Source organism: Trachurus trachurus (assembly GCF_905171665.1).
Source record: "Trachurus trachurus genome assembly, chromosome: 7".
NCBI lineage: Eukaryota > Metazoa > Chordata > Actinopteri > Carangiformes > Carangidae > Trachurus > Trachurus trachurus.
This window is the reverse complement of record NC_139901.1, coordinates 14,776,241-14,799,647: the sequence shown is the minus strand read 5'-3', so window position 1 is coordinate 14,799,647 and position 23,407 is coordinate 14,776,241. Positions and strand designations below refer to the sequence as shown.

Genomic DNA, 23,407 nt, shown 5'->3' with positions numbered 1-23,407 from the left:
ATGGACAAATACTGCTGCGCGGACCTCCCCGTAACTCAGAGAAGGAACGGAGGACTCTGAAAATTCTCACAGCTCTTAGTTGACATGAGGGTGAGTAGATAATGAGTGAAATTTGAATTTTGGGTGAACTATCCCTTTAAGGTGAAACATGTTGAGCTGAACTTCGGTCAGTATCTCTGCTCCACACCTGTCTCTGATTCAAACCTGGTTATCTGATGTGAACCATGTGGACAAAAGAGACTGGACATTGCTTAGGTGTGGGGGCGCTGCCCTCAGTGATTTGGGGGCGTCGCCCTTTTTGCTCTGGTTCCAGTGTGACATCATCAGTAGAAACGTCACGTTACTGTGGCTAAATAAAGAGATTGGTCGACTGTGTCCCCTCCTGCTGGGCTCATTCTGCTGCCTTACTTTCATCACTGTGAGCAGTGTAGTCAACAGTGACCTTTAAGGGTCAGAGGTCACAGAGAGGAGAGACCTTTTGGCCCTCTGACCCTTTGTGCTCTGCCTCTGAACGCCACCTGCAGAGAGGGAGACAAAGCTGCTTCACCTGGTCACTTTCCCGCAGAGTGCTGAGTGCAGTTCAGGGACATTAAGGAAATATAAAGAGTTACAGTGGACGGAGGTTATCAAATAAATCATGATGTTAAAATCATGTAGAAATATGACGGAGAATTAAATCAAGCAGAGGCTGGTTGTGACTGCGGTGATGTAGTAATCTGTGTTTTGTTTGTTTCCTATTTTTAATCCTTTAATGTCTTATTGAGCTTCCAAATGATGACTGTGTTATCTGTGTTTTTGTTTTGGTTCTTAATGTTTTTGTTAAGTAAAAAAAACAACTTTTATTACTATTTGGGCTGAGAGTAAGTAAATGGAGGTGATAGAGAAGAGGAAAATAGATAAAATATCACTTTGTATTAAATATTTAGTTGTGATTAGTCTCAAAATTTACTTCATCTGTAAAACAACTTGAAAAATTAAAATAAAGATCTTACATCTCAGGCTGGTTTTAGGTTGGTAACAGTACAGAACAGAGACGCTCTGACTGAAATATGAGCTGCCTGTGAATCAGCGTGAGGAGCCGCTTCAACCTGCACTGACCCCTGACCTCTTATGCCTATGTGTGGAGGATGGGGGAGATCAGTAACATACATAAAAATCACAACTGTGTCCTGCATGTGGAGGAGCACACGTATAATTACTGCACTTTGACCTCAGCTGTTTGAACGAGCTCAGATAATAACAATGATGATGTAATCTAATTAATGAACAGATGATTATAAGTGTTGAAGGGAAACAGCTGCTGAGTGTCTGACCCCATCATCCAATCTAACTCTGATTGACGGATGCAAAGAGGGGTTGGGGTTAGTAAACAGTGATGTCAGTCTCTCTGCTCCTCCTCCTCCTCCTCCTCCTCACACTACCGCATAGTAGCTGTGTAATTGTTGTGTCTCACAGACTCAGTTGATCTGGTTATGAGTCTATGGCTCTTTCTGTGGGGGTGATGTCGGGGGAGGCAGTCGCTCTGTGATCCAGCCCGTCACCTCCTTCAGCACGGACTCGGCCACCTCCGGCAGGTCGTGGTGGAGGGCGTGGTACCCGCCCTCGTACACCTGACAGGAGACAGAGATGAGGTTACACTCGTGCATCAACGGAGCGGTAGTGGTTAGTGGTTAATGGTTTACACAGGCAGGAGAACAGAGCGTCCAAATATTTATTTTCCCAAATAATCCTCGAGTGTGTCAATACGATTATTTTACTGATGAAGCCTGAGGCTCTCTGCCAGTTCTCATGTTTGTTTTTCTTCTGAAGTCACATGAGATACTGTGAGAACTCATCTCTATGAAGTCAGCAGGTGCGCGTGGTGTAACAGTCTGGACGAATGGTCTGGCATGTGTGTTCAGAGGATTATAATGTTAAACATCAGTAGAAACTGTTTCTCCCAATTTTTAACATCAGTTCAGATGTGAAAATCAAGCGTATTCTCAAAATAAAACACGATGGTTACAATGATTCAGACTGGTGAATAAACAGCAGCTGCTTCACTTGTTTAAACTAAGGGACAAGAAAAAGACGAATCCACTGATCAACAGACTGATCAATATATCAACTGACAGACTCCTCACTCTCTGCTGAGACCAGATGACAGTCTCATGTTGGTGTTAGGATCAGAGGAATCATGGCCGACGCTCTTCTCACTTTTCACTTCTGTCGTTTGTTCTCTTCACTGCTCATGTGACGAACCATGTGACATTACTTCCTTCTTCACACACTCACATCCCTCTTCAGAGGGGGAAGAGTTTACAGTGTGTTATTCATGATCTCCCTGGAGACAGATGAGACAAACATCTGTTGACTGTTATACTGGGTCTGACTGGATCACTGCGTCAACATCTCAAACTGAAGCAACAAACAGCTTCACACTGAAAGAAACATGTTCAGAGTGAAGCAGCTGTTTGATACCAGGCTCAAACCTGTCTCACATCTGGCCCACATGAGGTGTGATTGTCAGTTACTGCTTCCACAACTCCAACTAATTCACACGCACAGAAAATCTCCTAACTTTCAGTCACGCCAGATGTGGGCCAGACCTGAGCTGAGGGACCAGCTGTGCACCGGGCCAGTCTCACTCTGCTTGCCAAGTAAACTCTAAGAAAAAAAATCTGACATTTTCTACGGTGGCCCTGAAGGTCAAAGTTCTGCAACTGTTAACAGAGAAAACACAAACAACGTCAGCAAACATCATCAACAGGCTGATACCTGAGCTGCACAGTACAACACCAATACACAAGCACAACAGAAGTGTTTCCAGGGGACACTGCAAAGTGACGGACCTGAGGGCTAAGCTAACAGCTAAACACTTCCATCTTCCTAACTTCAACAGTGAAGCAGCAAGAAGCATTGAACAACCTGATCCCGGACTGACGCTTTGTAGTGTCCCCTAAAAAAAAACTTTTGTGTGTGTTTTTGTTGCCTAATGTGTATTTGTGTGTGTTGTGCAGCTCATGTGTCAGACTGCATTGTCTCAGGTGAGTCTTTCTACACACCTTGAGCCTCTTGTCGGGGCTGGCGGCGTTCTCAAACATCATCTTGGAGCCTCTGATGTCACAGAGCTTGTCGGCGTCTCCGTGCAGCAACAGGAAGGGCCAGCTGATGGATGCGATCTCCCTCTCGATGCGAGCAGCGGCACCCATTAGCTGCATCCCGAACGACACCCGCATCCCACCGTGGAAGTTCAGCCCATCGTTGTCATAAGCCTCCACCTGGGCAGGACAGCATGGGGACAGAGGCATTATGGGTAAAATAAAACGCTGTAGCTGATGATTCTCCTGCAACTTTGTTTGATTTACACTAAGTAAACAAAACTTTGCTTAAATAGCTCATCATCCCACATACATTCCTCATCTTGCTCCTCATGTTACCATAGCAACCACTGTACATTTACACAGCAGACAGCTGTACGGTGGCCTGGATGTCTGTGGTTGGTTGTTCTGTCTAACAAGCTCAGTGAATCTTAAAGTTGAATCCAAATATGGAAGAGACCACAGCAAAGAGGAGGAGAGAGAAATCCTGGGAAAACCACCAGAGTCAGAAACCATGCCCACTCACACACACACACACACACACACACACACACACACACACACACACACACACACACACACACACACACACACACACACACACACACACACACACACACACACACACACACTCACACACACACACACACACACACACACACACACACACACACACACACACACACACACACACACACACACAGATCGTCACTTGTCACATTTTGTCTGTGATGTCGCTGTCAACTCAGAGACACCACCTCCCTCCGCCCCCACTCTTGATTGCCTTCAACTAAAGCAGTTTCCAGGAAAGGCCTTAAACGTTTTGAACCAATCCCCTGTCTAAATGAGTCTAAATGTGGTTGTTTCTTTATTTAGTCACGTTATTGTTGCTGAACTAAAGGTTCCCTGTTCTGGACAGTTGTTTATTGTGTTCGTGCTATGTTTGCTTATGATTTCTTTCATGAAACATTTGATTATTGTGACTATCACAATATATCATTCTCCAAATAATTAACATCTATTTATAATTCTATGATTCCACCTTCTCCACTCGCTCACAGTCATTAGAAAACTGAATAACACTGACAACTTTAATGTTAAGAAACATCAGTTATGAGAAGCAGTCTCTGAGCAGGGAGTGACTTTATTCTTCTTCTGTTTCTTTATTGTGACCCCACTGACAGAGGCAGGAAGTGAGATCTTGTTCTTACAGTTTATTACTACAACATGTTCACAGATACAATGGAGCACAGGCCTGACTGTGTGTGTGTGTGTGTGTGTCCTATGGGGTTCAACTGAGGGTTAAACCAGAAATATGTATCCAACATAAACATGATACTGCCCAACACAAACTATATGCACCTGTTTATATAATTACTAAGAATCCCACACAGACATGCACACACACACACACACACACATCCACACCCACTTGGCCAGACAACAAAACACTTGAGGGTAGAAAATGTTCAAAGTATCTATGGAGCAACTTTCATCGTGGACAGTTCAACAAAAGTTGGCGCATTCAGATTTCCCCTTGAGACCTTGTAAATTCTATTTTTTTCTACAGACACAATCACAGACAACAATGCAGCTCAACACACACACACACACACATCCCTCACCTGGGTCTTGTCCCGTGAAACCCACTTGGACTCGATGGAGCCCAGACTGAGACTTGGTAACATGTGGTTCAGAAGCTTTGCCAGGAAAACCTGAAGAAACACAGTGTGTTAACCTGCCTGCATTAGCAATAATATTAACATTATTATTATTATTGTGAATATTATTATTATTGTTATTATTATTATTATTATTATTATTATTATTATTATTATTATTATTATAAAAACACGTCTGAAGTGTGGTCACACACTGACAGACTGGCACAGTGATCAGGTGCTGCTCATACAGGTGCCAATGTGAATGAATGTTACACAGCGGACAGAGAGAGAGGAGTGAGTGAGTGAAGTGATGATGTGAGACCTTGAAGGGTGTGGCGGAGTCTGGATTCATCTGGACCATGGGTGCGATCAGAACCACTCCAGTAAACTCGCTGGGCCTCTCACAGGCCGTCAGGATGGAGATGGCGCCGCCCTGCAGGAAGGAGGAGAGAAAATTCACTCTCAGATTCATCTGTTAGAGTAAAACTAACAAGGAGAACCATGTCTCATGTTTGAGGGTTGAGATTCTCAAAAGGTGCCACATCACATGTTAACATCATGCTAAGGTCACAGTTAAGTCATGTGAACATCATGTGGAGGCCAGGGTCAGAGTTCAGGGCCCTGTTTCAGAAAGTGGGATTAGTGGAAACTCTAAGTGGAAGTATGTTACCAGCCTGAGATGAGGGAAACTCGTGCTGAGTAATTCGCTATGGCAACATGTGCTGTGAAGCAGGTTTGATCCATCTCAACCTGAGGTTGATGCCCGCTGAGCGTGGAGCAAGAAGCAGAGACATTGTGTCATTTAGTGAATGAAGTCGTGGACGACTTGGAAGTGAAACTTATTTAAAGGTGCCATATGTAAGAATGTGGCCAAAAACGGTTACTGCAGTCAAATTCAAAACAGCAATCTCGTTTTTTCTCCCAGCCGTAGCGGCAGCTCAGTGGAAGCAGACCGGAGGCTGAAATGCCACTGACGCCGCCCTGACTGGGAGAGAGGGCTAGGTGGCGCAACATGCCAACACGTAAATTCAAAACATAAACATGGTTTGCAGTCTGCAAAAAAGATTTTTAATGCGAATACTCTGGCTGTACTATTGTTGTTGGTGAGTTCGTCATGTTATATGAACATCATTCCTGAGTCTCTGTGACATATTAGGAGGATTTTACGGCCAGTTGCTTTAGATTTCTTACATATTGTACCTTTAAAGGCTGTTGAAGAGCGGATCATTGCAGTAGAGCCTGTTGGAGGATTTATTATCTCTATGAAAGATAGAGCTGTTTCACCACACATCGTGGATAGGCTGTAATTCATCATCATCATCATTGGAGCAGATTTTATGTTTATTTTTCGCCACTTCACCGACAGCAGCTTTTTAAAAGTAGCCTATAACTCAGAGTTTGTTGAGCCTGCTTCCTGAAATGGGGCCCAGATCGACGTGGTAATAAATAATAAAACACTTTGAACAATGAACTCATGCACCATTTCATTCATGTGTAGTACAGTAAGTATAGTAAGTATAAATAGATAATTTGACATCAATCGTGTGAACACGTCAGATGTTGGCAATGCCCAATGCCGTTATCACCTGATCGATTCCCGACTGTGCTGATCTCCTACTGCATGTCATCCCCTGAGTCTCTTTCCTGTCTCTTTCGACTGTTCCGTCAATTTAAGGCAGAAATGTCCAAAAAACATCTTGTGATGTGATGTGACCGCATGAATCAGATTCCGGTTTAAAGTGACTGAGAATAAAACAACGTGTTTCTCCACAAACTGATCTCAACAGATCCACATGAGAAACTGTGCCAAGATCTGTTTCTGCTGTCACGCTACCACAGCATCACTTGACGGCTCCAACTTATGTTTGCAATTATCATCGTGTTTGTCTGTCGGTAGAACTGAGGTGATTCACACTGAATCTGGTGATTCAGGGTCAAATTAGGTCGGGATCTGTTGCTGAGAACTGTGATCTGTTCTGTGAAGCTGAGTGACTATGGCCTTGGTGACGCTGCAGCTCTGAGTCTCTGCTGCTACAGTCACAGAACTGAGGCAATACCAAAAACAAGGTCAAAGGTCAAATCGGGTCAAATTAGTTTGATTCTCTGCAGGGGTTGAAGCAGTGAGAGGAGACAACAGAGAATCAACCAGAATAAAAAAAATGAATGATAGAAAGAGCAAGTGAGTGTAAGAGAGAGAGAGGGAGAGAGAATGGGAGAGAGAGAGTGGGTGAAGGTCAGTTAAGTGTGTGAGAGGTTCTGAACCTGCATCAGTGGGAAACAACTCAAAGGTCGAGACCAACATGAAACAAACTGTTCTTTGTTTAGACTGAGAGAGTTTCCACCCCGTTCTGCTGCTGCTGCATTGAACAGTGAACACACACACACACACACACACACACACACACACACACACACACACACACACACACACACACACACACACACACACACACACACACACACACACACACACACAGCTCAGAATGGAGCTGCAGCCGATGGCGGCACAAAGCCACGCCTCCTCTGACTGGAGGAGCAACGATCCTCAGTAATACACACACTCACACAAACTCCTAATTGGCCTCAATTTTGTGTAAGTTTCTTTGACAGTGGTTGAATATTCATAAGGCTGCAGGAGACAAAAAACTTCCCACCAGAAAATTTCACTTTCTAAAGACACAAGAGAACACACACACACACACACACACACACACACACACACACACACACACACACACACACACACACACACACACACACACACACACACACACACACACACACACACACACACACACACACACACACACACACACACACACACACACACAGTATGAACAGAGAGGCCCTTGAAGTGGATGAATGCTCCTGTTGTTCACAGTGACTGAAGCCTGAGGAGAATCTCTCACATTATATGAACCGAACAGTCGTCATCATGAAAACATCTGTACATACATTAATGTGATAAGAACCAGACTGTGGTCACATCACTGAGGAGTCTCCTCTTATGGATGTATCCCTCCGCCACATCAACTAGTTTCAGTTATTTCTTGTTTATTCAGTAACAGGTAAGACCTGTGTTATGTAACTCACATTGACCTTGACCTTTGGCCTTTAGGCACCTCAATCTACTCAGTTCTCCAAGTGAGTGAAGTTCAGTTGAGGTATCACTGATGAGGGGACAAATGACCTGAAGATAAGATGGCTGCAGCTCTGACTGGGCAGTTTCGTTCAATTAGTCAGTGATGACGTGAAGTCAGTGAACGTCACAATAGAAATTTCACTGATTCATAAAAATATGAAAATGAGAATTGAAAAAACAGCAGTTTTTGGGCCTGCCCCTCCCTAAATGCAGAATTTGCACTGTGCATAGGGCTTCATGTTGCACTGCGGGGCCTCTCTTCATGTGCAAATGCAGCGCAACAACCGCAGTGTCCCCGGTGTGAGCAGGTTGCATGATTGAAAAGAGACAAAGAAGGTCATCCACCGCTCACATCACTGCAATGACTGACATTCAATGTCCAACCAATCACTGCTCAAAGAAAGACACCAGTGCAGATAAAGAGATGGCGACGAAAAAGCACTTTGAATCTGGCACACACTTCACACTCCACTGCTGTTGATTATACAAGAAGCCTGTTTACTTCACTGACCTGCTTTGAGATATTTGCTATTCCCTGTAGGGACGGGAAAGAACTGTAAACGTCCTGTTCTGACACTGACTCTATTGTTAAAAGACACAAGGCTGGCTGCAAATATTTATTTTTTCTTTCAGGAAAGAAGTTACTTGGGGTCATTTTGACCCCAAACGAAAATTCTTTCCTTCATAATTTGCTTGTTTTTTCCTCAAATGGCCTGAATATAACGGAGGTTGTTCAATACTATGGTATTAATAATAAAAATAAATTGGAAGTCATTTGGTTGAATTGTGGGTGTTTTATTGAATTTTGTCCTCTGGGGTCAAAATGGTCAAAATGACCCCAGAGGACAAAGGGTGTTACTAAAAAGGGTGTTACTAAAAAAAAGCACAAAACATAACATTGTCACACAAATTTATGTTTCATCTTTTTATTCAACTTCAGACCAGCCTATTAATACTAATTTCACCCTTTTTTTGTAATTCATACCTCATTTATATGAAATATTGTAAAACGGAAAGGTGAAATCCGGCGATCTGATTGGTTGTTAACCGTGGTATAATAAGCTATGGCTACTATTCTAAAGCCTTATCACAGCATAGGCTATCACTCCGCATCAATCGCTTTGACTGGAATGAATGGAAGTTTGTTATGTATCCAAGAGTCAGCAGCAAAAGACAGTCGCAGTGTTTTTACAATGTTAACAAATAGATTAAAGTAGATGAATTCACATGTTTAAGGTTAACTTTCACCTCCGGGGAGGGTTAACAATGGTGATAATGTTATGTTTTGTGCTTTTTAGCCTTCAAACCAGTTGGGGTAATTTTGACCCCAGAGGACAATGGATGTTACTGTTACTACTAGGGTTAAAAAAATCCTGATGGAAGTTTGTCATATGCCAGTGTCTGTTAATCCATCAATTTATTTTCCTTTGATCTTTACTATATTTTAAATTATTCAGATTTTCTGTTTTGTGAAACTAAAAAAATAGGTATTATTTCATATAAATGAGGTATGAATTACAAAAAAAGTGTGAAAATAGTATTAATAGGTTGGTCTGAAGTTGAATAAAAAGATTAAACATAAATTTGTGTGATAATGTTATGTTTCATGCTTTTTAGCAATCAAACAGTTGGGGTCATTTTAACCCCAGAGGACAGTGTTACTCTGTCGGGAGGACATCATGAGCGATAACTGTTACATAAACTCTGGCACTGAGGATGACCCAAACAGAGACAGTGATGAAGCTTTGACATCTCTGACTCCACCTCAGCAGAGACGAATCGGAGGAAACTAGACGAGACAGTGAGACGACTGAAGTTCTGCCTCCTCAGGACATCCTCACTTCCTGTGGATCCACAGGTGGTTCACATTGTCCCTGAGGCTCCGCCCTGCGTATACTCACAGGATGCTGAGAAACACAACATTTACTTTGGACTGAATTTCATAGGAAGAGGAGGAGGGGTGAGGCCTAAAGCAAAACAAATGGAGGGTGGGACACGAACTGTGTAGGAAAGAGAAGGGGGAAATGCCTACATCTGATTCAGTGAGATTTACACTGAATTGTGCCTGTTGTGAACGCAGCCTAAGTCCTCACACAGCACAGACACTTCAGGAGGTGCTGTTTAAAGCCTGTGACAGGACGAGTGACAGAGGAGACGTGGTGGGCTGAGGGCAGTGCAGTGTTTAACAGACACAGTAAAAAGGTGCAGAAAATCCTGTCAATATTATCAACAGCATACTAACTAACACACGGTTAAAAAACCTTTATGTTAAACACTGAATTGTCTCTACAACATTCATGTTTTTGGCATGAGATGATCGCTCTAATCCTAAACTGTGCACACACAGTTTTATATTTACATTATTAAACTATGAAGATCTTGTTTCCATCAGGTCAAATCTGTTATGAATCTGTTTCCTGTTGAGTCCAACATGGCTGCTGTGACAGGTAACATGGCGGCTGTGACAGGTAAAAGGTGTTTGTTCAGTGTTTCTCACTGTAACAGTGAATCTGTGGTGTCGAGGTGTGTGACCTCGACATGAAAACATTAATACAAAATCTGAGCAGCTTGATCCTCCACAGAGGTCACAGGTCAGGGGTAAGGTAAGGGGTAATGGGTCAGAGGTTGGCACACTAATTTAAACACATAGTGATCATTTGTTATTTAACTCCTCACTGCTTTCTTAAAATCAGTGTGTGTCTTAGTGCACAGTGAGGGTGTGAGGAGCTGAATACACCACTCATTCAGTAAGGTCCTGTTCCTGTAGGTTTGTCTGATGACACTGTCAGACTGTGACACATTTACACAACACACACACACACACACACACACACACACACACAAACCCTGAGGTGGCGACAGAGAGGCTCATGGGAAATTAGTCATTTATGAAATATACTTGTTGTACATTCTGTGTTAAACTCAAACTGTGTCAATGACACAGTTAGATAAAATCTTCTTTACTTAACAAAACAGTCAAACAGTGAGCTGGAAAACACGTCTACTGGAACATGTTACTGTAAGAGGACATGAGAACACGTCTGCTCCTCTGACTTGTCGTCCTTGAGGTCGATGAACCCCAGACTGGAGCTTGATCTATGTCACTGGGTCAAAGGCAGAAGCTATTTGAGCTGAAGACAGTTTGTCCATCACAGTGAACCTGCTGCCAATCAAACTACAGTAAGAGCATAGTGCTCGGGTGTTCCTAACCTGCTTGATTATTCTTGCTCTGCTGATTAATCTAAGCACAAAGCATGTGTGTGTGTGTGTGTGTGGCTCATTGTACCAGGAACTCAGAGTGTTATGTAATATCACACCAAACAAAACAGACAAACCAGAGAAGAGCGAGAATAACACACACACACACACACACACACACACACACACACACACACACACACACACACACACACACACACACACACACACACTTTATGATCCCCTGAGGAGAATGAAGTAAATGATCCTACCATAGAGTGGCCCACGATGAAGACAGGCAGGTCGGGGTGACGTGACCTCATCAGATCGATGTGCTGCAGAGAATCTCTAATGTAAAGTTGAAAATCTTTGATGTTCATCCTGTCGCCTTCACTCTGACCATGACCCACTGAGGGGGTAACAAACAACAAAACAATTAACGGTTAAAGAAACACAAGGATGAAAGCAATATGATGAGTGTGTGTGTGTGTGTGTGTGTGTGTTTTGTGAGAGGGTGAAAAGTTAAGTATGTAGGCTATGCGTATGTATGTGTAGTCTGGATAAGTATGAGGAAGAGGAGAGACATGACGGAGAGAGAAGAGGACGAGTGAAGAGGGAAGTGAAAAGTGAGATGACTGAGAAGACGAGAGGAAGAGGAAACATATATGAATATGTATGTGCATTCACACACACACAAACACATTTCCCTCCAGCTCTCAGCAGCAGTGGCTGAGAGGTGAGGCTGGTTGCCACAGCGACCACTGTACCAACATTCACACACCAAGTGTGTGTGTGTGTGTGTGTGTGTCAGTATATTGAATGCAGAATTTTCTCTGTGTCCATTCAATACTTATGTGATCAGCACAGTGTGGAGATCAATAACCAATCACAACAGAGGGGACTAATGAAGAGCCCCTCCCACATAGGATCAATTACAACACACTCCACCGTTATCACACACACACACACACACACTAGAAAATGATGCATAACTGATTTTAGTGGCGATAGAGTCACGACCTTGTAACAGTGAGAAAACAGAGTAACATTCAATAACATTGATCACTTGATTATTTGTTGATGAACTGATCAATAAGTTCGTCCCACTGACGTTTCCTGAAGGTGACATTTAAGAACACCTATAAATATTTTAACAAAATATAATGGAGTCATTACGTTAGATAATGTGTGTTACAATGTTTAAAATCCTACATATTATGTTATACATCCTAGATTATACTGAATAATCTAATCTTCACATTTGAAAAACTGAAACCAGAAAATAATTTTCTTTGATTAATGACTTTATTTATTGATTGATAAATTAATTGTCAGTTGTCTAAAGGGACAACAAGGAGTTTGTATTTGGTTACAAAAAAGTCTCATATTAATGTGGATGAATCTACGTTACCCACACTTGATGGGTTTATTTTCGATAAATATATTGTTTTGTCTTTATAGTTATTTTCTTATTACTATTTAGTGGTTGGTTCGCCCAGCATTTCCTACTTTCGGTTTTGTGGACGCTGCCCGGCGGGTCATGGGAATAACGCCGCCGAATCGCCGTAACTATGACGGTATCTGGTCGTCTTTGAACCTCCGACTTTCATTCTTGATTTGAAAACATTCTTTTTGCTTTCGCCCGTCTTGCGCCGGTCCAAGAATTTCACTGTGCGCGCAGAGGCTCATGGGAAATGTAGTGTGAAAACACTTCGCTTTCCAAAACTCCTCATTGTCCCTTTAAAGGGATAGTTCACCCAAAATTCAAATTTCACTCATTATCTACTCACCCTCATGTCAACTAAGAGCTGTGAGAATTTTCAGAGTCCTCCGTTCCTTCTCTGAGTTACGGGGGGGTCTGCGCAGCAGTATTTGTCCATATAATGGTTGTGAATGGACACCACGTTTCTTCGTCCAAAAAGACACACCAAAAAACATCCAAATACCTCCATACTGCTCGTCTGTAATGTCCCTCTTGTATTGAAGCCCCGACATGAGAAATTGTTCCGCCGGTCAGTGCAAATCACGTGAGATTTGCACTTACACAGGCAGAGCAGTGAACTGAGACACTGGGAGCTTCCGCTACAAACAAGCTTAAAATATAGACTTATCTAATTTTTTTCGGAACAATTTCTCATGTCGGGGCTTCAATACAAGAGGGACATTACAGACGAGCAGTATGGAGGTATTTGGATGTTTTTTGGTGTGTCTTTTTGGACGAAGAAACGTGGTGTCCATTCACAACCATTATATGGACAAATACTGCTGCGCAGACCCCCCCGTAACTCAGAGAAGGAACGGAGGACTCTGAAAATTCTCACAGCTATTAGTTGACATGAGGGTGAGTAGATAATGAGTGAAATTTGAATTTTGGGTGAACTATCCCTTTAAGTGGCTGACTGTCTCCGTACTGGATGAAATGTGATAACATGTCAATTTCATCGTTTCAAATGAAGATATTTCATAATGTGTTGGTGTGATAGTAATAAAAACATGTCATTGCTACACACAGACTCCGGGTAAATAAAAGTTGATCCAGTCACAGCAGCTCAACCAATCATCACTCTGGAGCCTGAATTTATCTAGTTAAATATAAAACTCGTTATTCACTGTGTGTATGTGCAGGAGCTTCATGCTTGTGTCTCGTTACACTCAAGTAAAATATTTCACCACTGCCTGATAATGAAGTGTCTGGCCTGCTATGGGACATTCACACACACAAATGATTCACATAAATAATATGGACTGGTAAAGAGCAGAGAGGCCTGCAGTCTGCACACAGGCTCTGTGTGTGTGTGTGTGTGTGTGTGTGTGTGCCCGCAGTATTTTCCATTAACATTGTGAGCTGCTGTGAGTGAAAACTTTCATCCTGTCCTTTCATTCACTGTCACCTCTGAATGTTTCCATATACAGCTGGCTGACTCTCTCTCTCTCTCTCTCTCTCTGTTGCAGCACAGTCACATGACCTCACACCAGTACGGTACAAAGACACAGTCTCTGATTAGTGTCCAGCTTCAGTTTGTGTCCCCTCAGTTAATTTCTCTTCCTCTGTTCTTAGTCACATGTTTGTAGCTTTTATAAACATCATCAGTTCATTTTCCTACAGAGTCGACAGGTCTGAGACCAGCAGTTAGCTCAGAGATAAGAGGTCATTAACTCAGATCTGAGCAATGTTATTATTCTGTTTACAAACAGGAAGTGAAAGAAGTAAACATGTGAAATCAAATGTCCCAAACCCACAAGTTACACAACCTGTTTGATGTAAAATGATTCTGTGATGACAGGAACTGGACCTCTGTGTGACACTGACTTGACAATAACAAACCACAGGACCATCACCTGCCTGTCACGTAAATGTCAATGTATGGATGACTGTACTGTAGTAATGTGCAGTTTGTGTTTGTGTTTATGTGTGTATGTGTGTGTGTGTGTGACTCACGGTGGTCATGTGCAAACACCAGCAGTGACAGCTCCTTCAGTCTCTGAGCGACTTCATCGTACGGTCCACTGTGCTCTCCAGCTCCATGGGCCACGAACACCAGAGCCCTGCGAGAGAAAGAGAGAGGCTGTGAAGTGTATCCAAGTCTATTCATACACACAGACTCTACTCTCTATAAACAGCTTGTGTTTGCATTTCTGTGTATGGGGCTGTCACATTTTCTCGATCAGCTGATGAAGTCCTGAGCTGTTTCAATGAAACAACTCACAGACCGACACAGAAGTTTGCTCATTCCTGCTGAACATCCAACCAATGTCTGTACCACTTATCCATACAAGGTGGATACAGGTTGGCAGTCTATCCAACCAAGAGAGCTATGACTAGTTTTGTACCTTCATCTATCAGATTATTGAACAGCTGATCTGACCTGGTTTGTGTATGCTTGGACTACAGTAAGTGTGTGTGTGTGTGTGTGTGTGTGTGTGTGTGTGTGTGTGTGTGTGTGTGTGTGTGTGTGTGTGTGTGTGTGTGTTTCTCTCTTGTAACATTTGTTTTTGTATTTTCAACATTTTAACATTTCTATTTGTATTTATTTTGATTAAATGCACTGTCGCTCTCTACAGATGAAGTTCTTAACGTTAAAATAAAGTTCTCTGAATTTGAATTTGAATATCTCAGGGCTGACATGTAGAGATGAACAACGCACACACTCTCAATCTGTGGGAGGAAACTAGAGGACCCGGACAGAACCCACCTAGACACAGGGAGAACATGCTAACTCCACCTAGACCGGGAATTGAGCCCAGAACCTTCTTGCTGAGAGGCGTGGGTGCTAAGCGCTGCTCCACTATTATGAATATATACACACTGTACATTCTGTACTACATGTGTCTTGATGTGTGAGATGGAGATAACAGCATGATGATGAAACAGTGTTATGAGCGACATCACTCATCTGTCCATCTCTCTGTCTCATCGCCTCCACCCCCGGACTGAGGGAATCCAGTAAAACCAGGTGTGACCCATGAATACACAGAGAACAGCTCCAGCCACCTCACTCCCTCAATGTGTTTAAACAAAGATCCAGACTGAGACTGAGTGAGATACAACAACAATAACCAAACAGCAGCTGGATCACTGACTCAAACTAAAAGTGGTTTATAACTAAAAGAAACAAACTGATACGCTGAGGCCAAACAGTTTACTGATGCAACATGATCCACTTCAACTGACTCATCAACAGGAACCTCCATGTGTTTCATGTTAGTGAAGCTGATATTAAAGGACAATTCCAAATTCAACCTGGGGCTATAGTTTCTTAATAATTTAGGTCCAAAAGAAGGAACCTGAAGGTTTTCTCTTCAATTGCTCCTGTTATGCAGTCGTTCTGTCTGTCCCCGCATCGTCACAGCAGCGCATAATGGGAGCGGATGGATCTTAGGCTGTTTAGGCTATTTAGATCCCACAAAACCGCAATTACTTTTTGACAGACAACGTCAGAGGGCTATTCAAACATACACTGAGGGGTTTGTTCACTTCAAGAAAGTCGACATGTTTGTAAACGGAGCTGCAATACAAAGTCTCGCGCGAGAGTCAAGTTGATGCGCTCAGTATCTTTACAGGTAGAATAAACAATGGCCAGATTTACTCTTACTGCAACGAAAACGTTGTGCCTCCGAGCCGTCAAGAGATGTAGAAGAGGAGCGATTGAAAAGAAAAATTTCAGATTCATTCTTTTAGACCTAAAATGTTAGGAAACTATAGCCCCAGGTTGAATTTGCCTGGAACTGTCCGTTAATGGAGCGTCTTTTCATCAGGCTTCATTAGTAAATCACACTGCTCTCTCCTCCCTTCAGAGGCCTCAACACCCCCCAGCCCCCAGGCTGAGACTTCCTCTGCACTTGTTGGTTCTGTGTGTGTGTGTGTGTGTGTGTGTGTGTGTGTGTGTGTGTGTGTGTGTGTGTGTGTGTGTGTGTGTGTGTGTGTGTGTGTGTGTGTGTGTGTGTGTGTGAATGAGTGTCTTTGTGAGGACATGATGTTCTTCCCACTGGGTGGGAGGGGGGTTTAATGGGGCTAATCTGGGTTCATAGTGGAGTCGACTGTAAAGTGATGAGATGTCCTCTGTTCTCTACACCTCCCTGCTCACATATGTCCTCTCTCTCTCTCTCTCTTAGTAGAAAGACACAATCTAATGAAGTTAAATATGTGTTGACAGCAGAGAAGTAAAGTCAGACCCTCCTGACAGTTAGCGTTAAATTTCTCTCAGAGCTAATCTCTGAATCATTTCATCGGTTTCCATAGATGTCTGAGTTCATTCACACTCTTGGTCCATTCAGCAGCAACACAACAGGCTGCGACATACTGGTGTTGACACCTGTCGCACTCAATACACATTCAGAGATCTGATCGCTCAGACATACTTGTAGACATATAAATAGCATATTACATATTTACAGGTTTATTGATTAGTGCCTGCCTGGTTGCAGGTGTATTGATTATCATTGTTTGTAATGTCTCTGGTCTCTGTGGGAACTACATACCCTCTGGTCTCCCACACTGTCAGTGGTGGACCAACATGGCCTCTCTCAGCCTTACTAAAACAATGAGCTCTGAGCTTCTCTAAAGAGACACAGGCTCAAACAAAGCCACACTCTGATCCTCTTAAAGCTGCTGACTGACTGATGAAGGTGGTTCAGACTCTCACCGCTCAGACTGTGACGTGAATCATCACCACACCGACACAACAACAACATCCACACAGGACAAGAAAGTCTGAGTTTCCTATCACTTTTCACAGCTTCACCTGAATCACAGGTTAACAGACATAATCCATGCAAGTGAAAAAAATAAAAAAAATGTAACCTCTGGGGCCGCAGAGCCTCATTAGCTTTTGATTACAACGTTTGCTAATGCGCTAGCCGGTCATGTGATCCCATCAGACACACAGCAGCACAGTCAGTGTTGTTAATGAGCTGTAGCTGCCAACACGATGTTAGAAAAAAACTATGCTAAGATCAGTGAGAGTCGGCCGGGTCAGACATCCCACTGTTCCTAGTTCAGTATTTTAAATGTGAAGCTATTGATCAGTGTTGACTGGTGCAGCCTCATATAAACCTCACATACTGTAATCACTGTGCAGTGTCCAGACTTGAGAGGAGAAAGAGGATGAGACAGAACTCCTCTGTTAATCTGATTAATGGACTTAGACTGTGTGTGAGTTAGTGAGTGAGTGTTTGTGTGCGCGTATGCATGTGTGTGTATAAGTGGGTCTATAGGAGAAATGACCACAAATTGCTGAGCTCTCTATGAAAAGCCTCCCAAAGGATGTGGTGCTAAATTAGGGGTGTGTGTGTGTGTGTGTGACCATACATGTATGTGGGTGGGTGACCACATAAGCGCTGGTAAACACACCCTCAGTGGACGTGTAGTTATGGGTGAGAGTGTTCAGTATAGAAATATAGAAGCAAAAATTAGAGGACAAGAGACCAGAGTCAAACTGAGACAGAGGAGACGAGGCACCAAGAGTCCAGCATGGAGGAAGCTGTTGTTCCTTTGATCTTCGTGTCTCCATGTCCTACTGTACATCCTCCATTTTCTTAAGTGAGCCTAAAAGACCAGTCAACAGTACAAACACATATTCTGAGTAAAGTGAGCTCTAACAAGCTCTGCTACTGACATAGCTTAGTAACTACACAAACTGTCTCTTATCCAGGCCTCTGCAGTAACACAGGTGATCACTGGTCTCCAGCTCTCATCATCCATCTCCAAGCTTAGAACTGGAGCTGCTAACCCTACTGCTAAACCTGCTGAGTATTATAACACCCTGAGATGAAGCATGGATGTTCGTCCAAGCCACTGCTGTGTCAGACTGTGAATTCTCTCCCACAAGAGGAGCAAAACAACATGGAGACCAATAAGTGACAGAAAACAAGATGGAGCCTGAGAGAGTGAGGAAGTGTGACAGAGCCAGAACTGAGGAAGAGGGAGAGAGAGAGGGAGTGTGTGTGTGTGTGTGTGTGTGTGTGTGTGTGTGTGTGTGTGTGTGTGTGTGTGTGTGTGTGTGTGTGTGTGTGTGTGTGTGTGTGTGTGTGTTCGTATGACAGACAAAAGGCAGGAAATGAGTGTGTGGAGGCAGACAGCAGCAGGAGGTTTACACTCCAGAGAATATGAATATGAAAAGAGCTTCAGGCTAGTTTAAACAGTTTACTCTTGTGTCCTTATGTTTTAACTTCAGAGCAACAAACAAAGTGTAAAGCTCAATAATACAGTGCAGCCCTATTGATTTACATGACATGTTAACTACCTGAGGGATATGCAAAGTTCTTGAATCATTCGAAACAGCTTGTAGAGCGCTGCATGAAGCAGATAGTATAAAACTGTGCAGAGAGGGTTTATGTCAGGACTCTTCTAATGGCTCCACTGGTAACTGCTGAATCTACACAGTTATATTTTATTATAACTGTATTTATCTCTTCACCATTGAAACATTATCTTTTCTGAAAGACATCATGAATCACATTAAATCCATCCTCATACTTAATACATGTGCAGAGCAGCAGGAATCAAATGAATGTAAATCATAATAATTTGAATAACCTGATGGTCAATATCAATCTCAATGGAATGAAAATTGAAAACTGACTCCTCATATTAAATGGCAGTAAATGATTGCCGCTGGAAACATCTACTCTCTATGGAAATACATGTGGCCATAAGACTTTATGGACTAAAATAACTTACAAGGTAAAAGACAAAGGCAACGACTGTAACACAGGGCGACTAACAGCAGCAGTGTGTGTGTGTGTGCGTCATAACAAAGATCAGTGACATGTTCTCTATGTAGACATGCCGGCTGTGCAGTGCATGCTGGAACGCAGGTCTCCATGAGGGTTCAAGACCCAGTTGGAAGAGCTGTCAATCATTGATGAGGCCAGCCCCCTCCTCCCTCGCACCCTTCACCTACTTCCTGATTCCAGCGAAAAGGCTTTTTAGGTGAGGTCAACCGATAGCGGATTTCTAAAGGCTGATAGAATAACGATACTTTGGAGCAGGAAAAAGTTGTTATCTGATTAGTGGCCATTAATGGGTCAGGTCGAGTTGGATTTTTTTTTTTTTTGGCTGGTAAAGGCTCTATAGGTTTTCCCTCAATCGCTTCACGGCCAGACATTAAAGCATCTCCAGTGGCTCATCTCTCCCTCCTGACATCCTGAGTCCATTGGAGAAATGCATCGTTATAATATTTGAATAATTTTCAAGGAGAAAATCTCTACAGATGAGTTATTTTCAAAAACTCAACACACATACATACACTAAGACATGGCACACAGTCCAGCAGAGCAGTGAAGTCAAACAGAGCTCATGAACTCATAGTTAATGCAAATAAGTGCAATAAAAGATTTGCAAGTAAAAAGGCCCAAAACACACTAATGCAACCAGCAGAACCACAAGTATGGATTTTAATCTTCTCTGGGTTACCCTGGCCTTACCTCTGCTTGTAGATCTGGTGCAACAACATGATGTAGCTGAGAGAACAACAGGGGGGAGGCTGCGCAGCCCCAGGCCACAGTCAGAGCCTAACATCTGTATTAACAGCATTATCAGTTCAACCTCTTCTTTTCAAGACCCAGTGACCTTTGACCACATCTTATACTCAACCATTCATCTAACAAACATTTTAGTTAAAGTCAGTGAGATGTCTGAAAACCTAAATATATGATATTTGACTAATATATTAAGGCAAATTTTTGTATTTCCTTTAGGTTTTGCGGATACAGGCACTAGACAGTAACATCCAATCAGCAGCCACGGTGCAGCAGAGGAAGAATCTCAAGAGTCCAAACAGCTTACATCCGACGAGAACAGACTCACAACAGACATCACTATCACAGCTGTGATACTCTGAGTGTGTCACTATATGTCAGTGTGTCAGTATTTAACCGTGTGTGTCATATGTCAGTGCATTTCAGTATTTGTCAGTATAAATGTCACTCTAAGTTTACACATCGGCCTTGCTGACATTATTAAACTGTTCCTGTTATTTCAACATGAGGGCAGGTGAAACACTGTGTGGCTACAGTTTAACTCACCTGCTTAGTTTATCATTCACCTGTCACTGAATATCAAGAGGAAAGGTAACTAAATAGAGCAGGGTGGCTGATGGGTAATTTATGAGGAGAACAGAGAAGAAGCTGCTATTTTTTCATCTGATTCTACTGCACAGACCAAACACCACGACAACCAACCAATCCATCGTCATCCTCATCATCATCCTCATCATCATCCTCATCATCATTATCAATACCCTCCCTCCTCTGTCATCAGAGCTGCTGATATGAAACTGCTCTCATCACACAAATGAAAGTTAAAGCAGAAGTAAGCGATCCGGTAGTTTTGGCTAACTTCTTGTCAGCCGATGGAGTTAGCAGTCCCCGCCCTCGTCATGGATCTATTGGTCCTCGTCCCTACGTCACCACATTCACGCGCATCCCTTGGCTGCACACACAGCCATTCATGCCGTTCTCTCTCCTCATTGGATAAAGCCTGTAGGATACAAGGAAGTATACAAGAAGTTTTCTCCTCGGCTTACATCAGAGCAGAGTGACTGACAGACCCATGTTTCGGTCCAAACACTCTATGTAAGTGATTGCTGTCGGAAGAAATAACTATTTAAGACTTATATTAACACAAAAATATCGCTTACTTCTGCTTTAAGAGACTTTCCCACATTGTGTTTCATTACTGTTCTGAGTGCAGTGAGCGGGTGCAGCTGTGAGGGCTTTTATTGTGAAACACTAAACGTTGTGTTGAAACAGGAAGTGTGTGTGTTGAATAGAGTCTCAGAAACAGGCTGATCTGAAATCCACTCAGGGATGTTCAGCTCTGCTTTCAGTTATCACACCTCAGATCCCCATCCCGCAGTGTGATGGATGTTGTTTCCCTGTAAAAGCTGCAGTAAACCGACCACAGCTGAGTCTGCAGGAGCTGCAGGTTTTCACAAGTCTTGGTTTGACTGTGAACGTCTCAGTGTGGATCTACTCACATTCACAGTTTTAATGTGACTGCAGTTTCTGGCCACAGACCCTGAACTGAGCCTCAAACCCACGACCCCCCTCTGCTTGCTGCTGCGCTGCTGTAGCTGCAGCATCCTGCTCAGGCACCGGCCTCCACTCAGTGGCTCTTATATAAGTCAACCTGAAACTGTTACAGAGCTGCAGCTATTTTCAGCCCCCACTCATTCAGCTCTCACCGCTCAATACAGACACAAACCAGAGGAACCAGGAACCATTTACACTGGTTTACTGGTTTATGCTGTTCCCCATTCACAGCGGTGAGCTCCTGGTTGACGCAGTGAGCATGGTGCGAACACAGATCTCAGTTTATTTCACCATGACTGTGGCTTCCAACAATAATTAAAACAAGATGATACAATAAGTGAATCATTCATTCTGTCGCGAGCATGCCCCGTTGCCTGCTTCACTCTGGCGTCTTTAACTTGTAGCACCAGAGAAGAGTAGATGCTGTTTATTTACTTATGTTTATTTCTTTTTGGTTTTTATAAATGCAGCTGTTTCACGATAAATGAGTAATGGTGTTAAATAATCGCTATGGTGATATTTGCCATAGTGGAGCAGCATCGCGTTCTGCTCCATCTCTGGTCGCTAACATCTGGCTCCAGATGTTGTGTGATCCCTGTCACGTCTCAGTCTTTCCGTTCTCTCACCATCATACGCTTCATGGCTGAGTGACAGCTATGTCAGTCAGAGGCTCTGCCCGCTGAGACCCCATCGCTGTGAACTCAGCTGGTCAGTGATCGGCTGCTTCAGACTGAGACAATAGAGACATCACCTCCGTCAGTCAGAGCGCTGGCTGATTCGGGATCAGATGAACTGGTGTTGTTCATCAGGCAGAAGCAGAGTGAACAAGTGTGAGCATACATGTGTGCACCACATATTCACCAGCCTGAGTCTGGAGGGATTTCAACATGAAAAGAAAAACAACTTCACAGACTCCACTCGTATTCTCCAGTCCAGTCCGTGGGTCTGAATTAGATCTAAATAGAGCTGCACCACATGTGTAAACTAAAGCATCATATTGTGATTATATGGACATACATTCAGATTCCAGTCATTTTGGCTTCATTTTCACTTTAAAAATATAAAATTCATGTGTTTTGTTGGTTCGTATACCAAACTTACATGTCCCATCTTGTGAATATTTTTCATCTCCATAGCAACGCAACACTTACGGTGGCTTTTTGTAAAATGCCTTAAAATAATGACTGTTGTGCATTGGTGCTATATTGATAAAAGTGGCTGTACAATGTAGCTGTTGTGACACATTTCACGACCATCAAAAAAAAAAGCAGCTTCTGTGATTTGGACATTGACCTTGGATGTATTATGATGTTGATTGTGATTAATTGTGCAGCTCTACTCCTGACTGTGAATGGATCTAATACTGTATAAATGAAAATATGTAGCCTACTTACATGCCTACCGTATGTTCTTATAATAGAACCATGGAATGGACTGAAGTGCAATGAATTCTGGGTAAATTAAGACTTTTTTTTAACCAACTAAACAGCCAAAATAAATCTCTTTGCTCCAAAATAGCAACAGATCACAAACTGTCACACCTGTTTCCAATTTGTTGATGTTGGAGCTGCAGGTGTCAGTGGTTGTTACCATGGTGACCCAGCTTCAGGCCTAAGGTGACTGATGTTTCAGACAAATGAGTCGGTGTTTGTCTCAGTGAGACCAGACTGAGACCAGGTCCTGGTCCTTCTCACAGCTGTTACCAAGGTGACAGTGGACCATCACAGGACCGTGCTGCAGGTGAGAGAGTGTCAGATCAACACAGACGGTTTCACTCTGACTTTAACCTC

General features: G+C 43.0%; 1 protein-coding gene across 2 annotated transcripts in view; it reads right to left on the bottom strand.

Annotated features, from left to right (window-relative positions):
- Nucleotides 1-1,420: 1,420 nt before the first annotated feature.
- Nucleotides 1,421-23,407, bottom strand: part of mgll (monoglyceride lipase) — a 24,789-nt gene continuing 2,802 nt past the window's right edge. For both annotated transcript variants that reach the window (XM_083974726.1, XM_083974725.1), the window contains 6 exons: nt 14,524-14,630; nt 11,357-11,493; nt 5,067-5,177; nt 4,706-4,795; nt 3,045-3,260; nt 1,421-1,610 (listed from right to left, as the gene is read on the bottom strand). In XM_083974726.1, the coding sequence (XP_083830852.1) occupies nt 1,479-1,610; nt 3,045-3,260; nt 4,706-4,795; nt 5,067-5,177; nt 11,357-11,493; nt 14,524-14,630 (793 nt within the window). In that variant the 3' untranslated portion in view covers nt 1,421-1,478. The remainder of the gene's footprint in view (nt 1,611-3,044; nt 3,261-4,705; nt 4,796-5,066; nt 5,178-11,356; nt 11,494-14,523; nt 14,631-23,407) is intronic.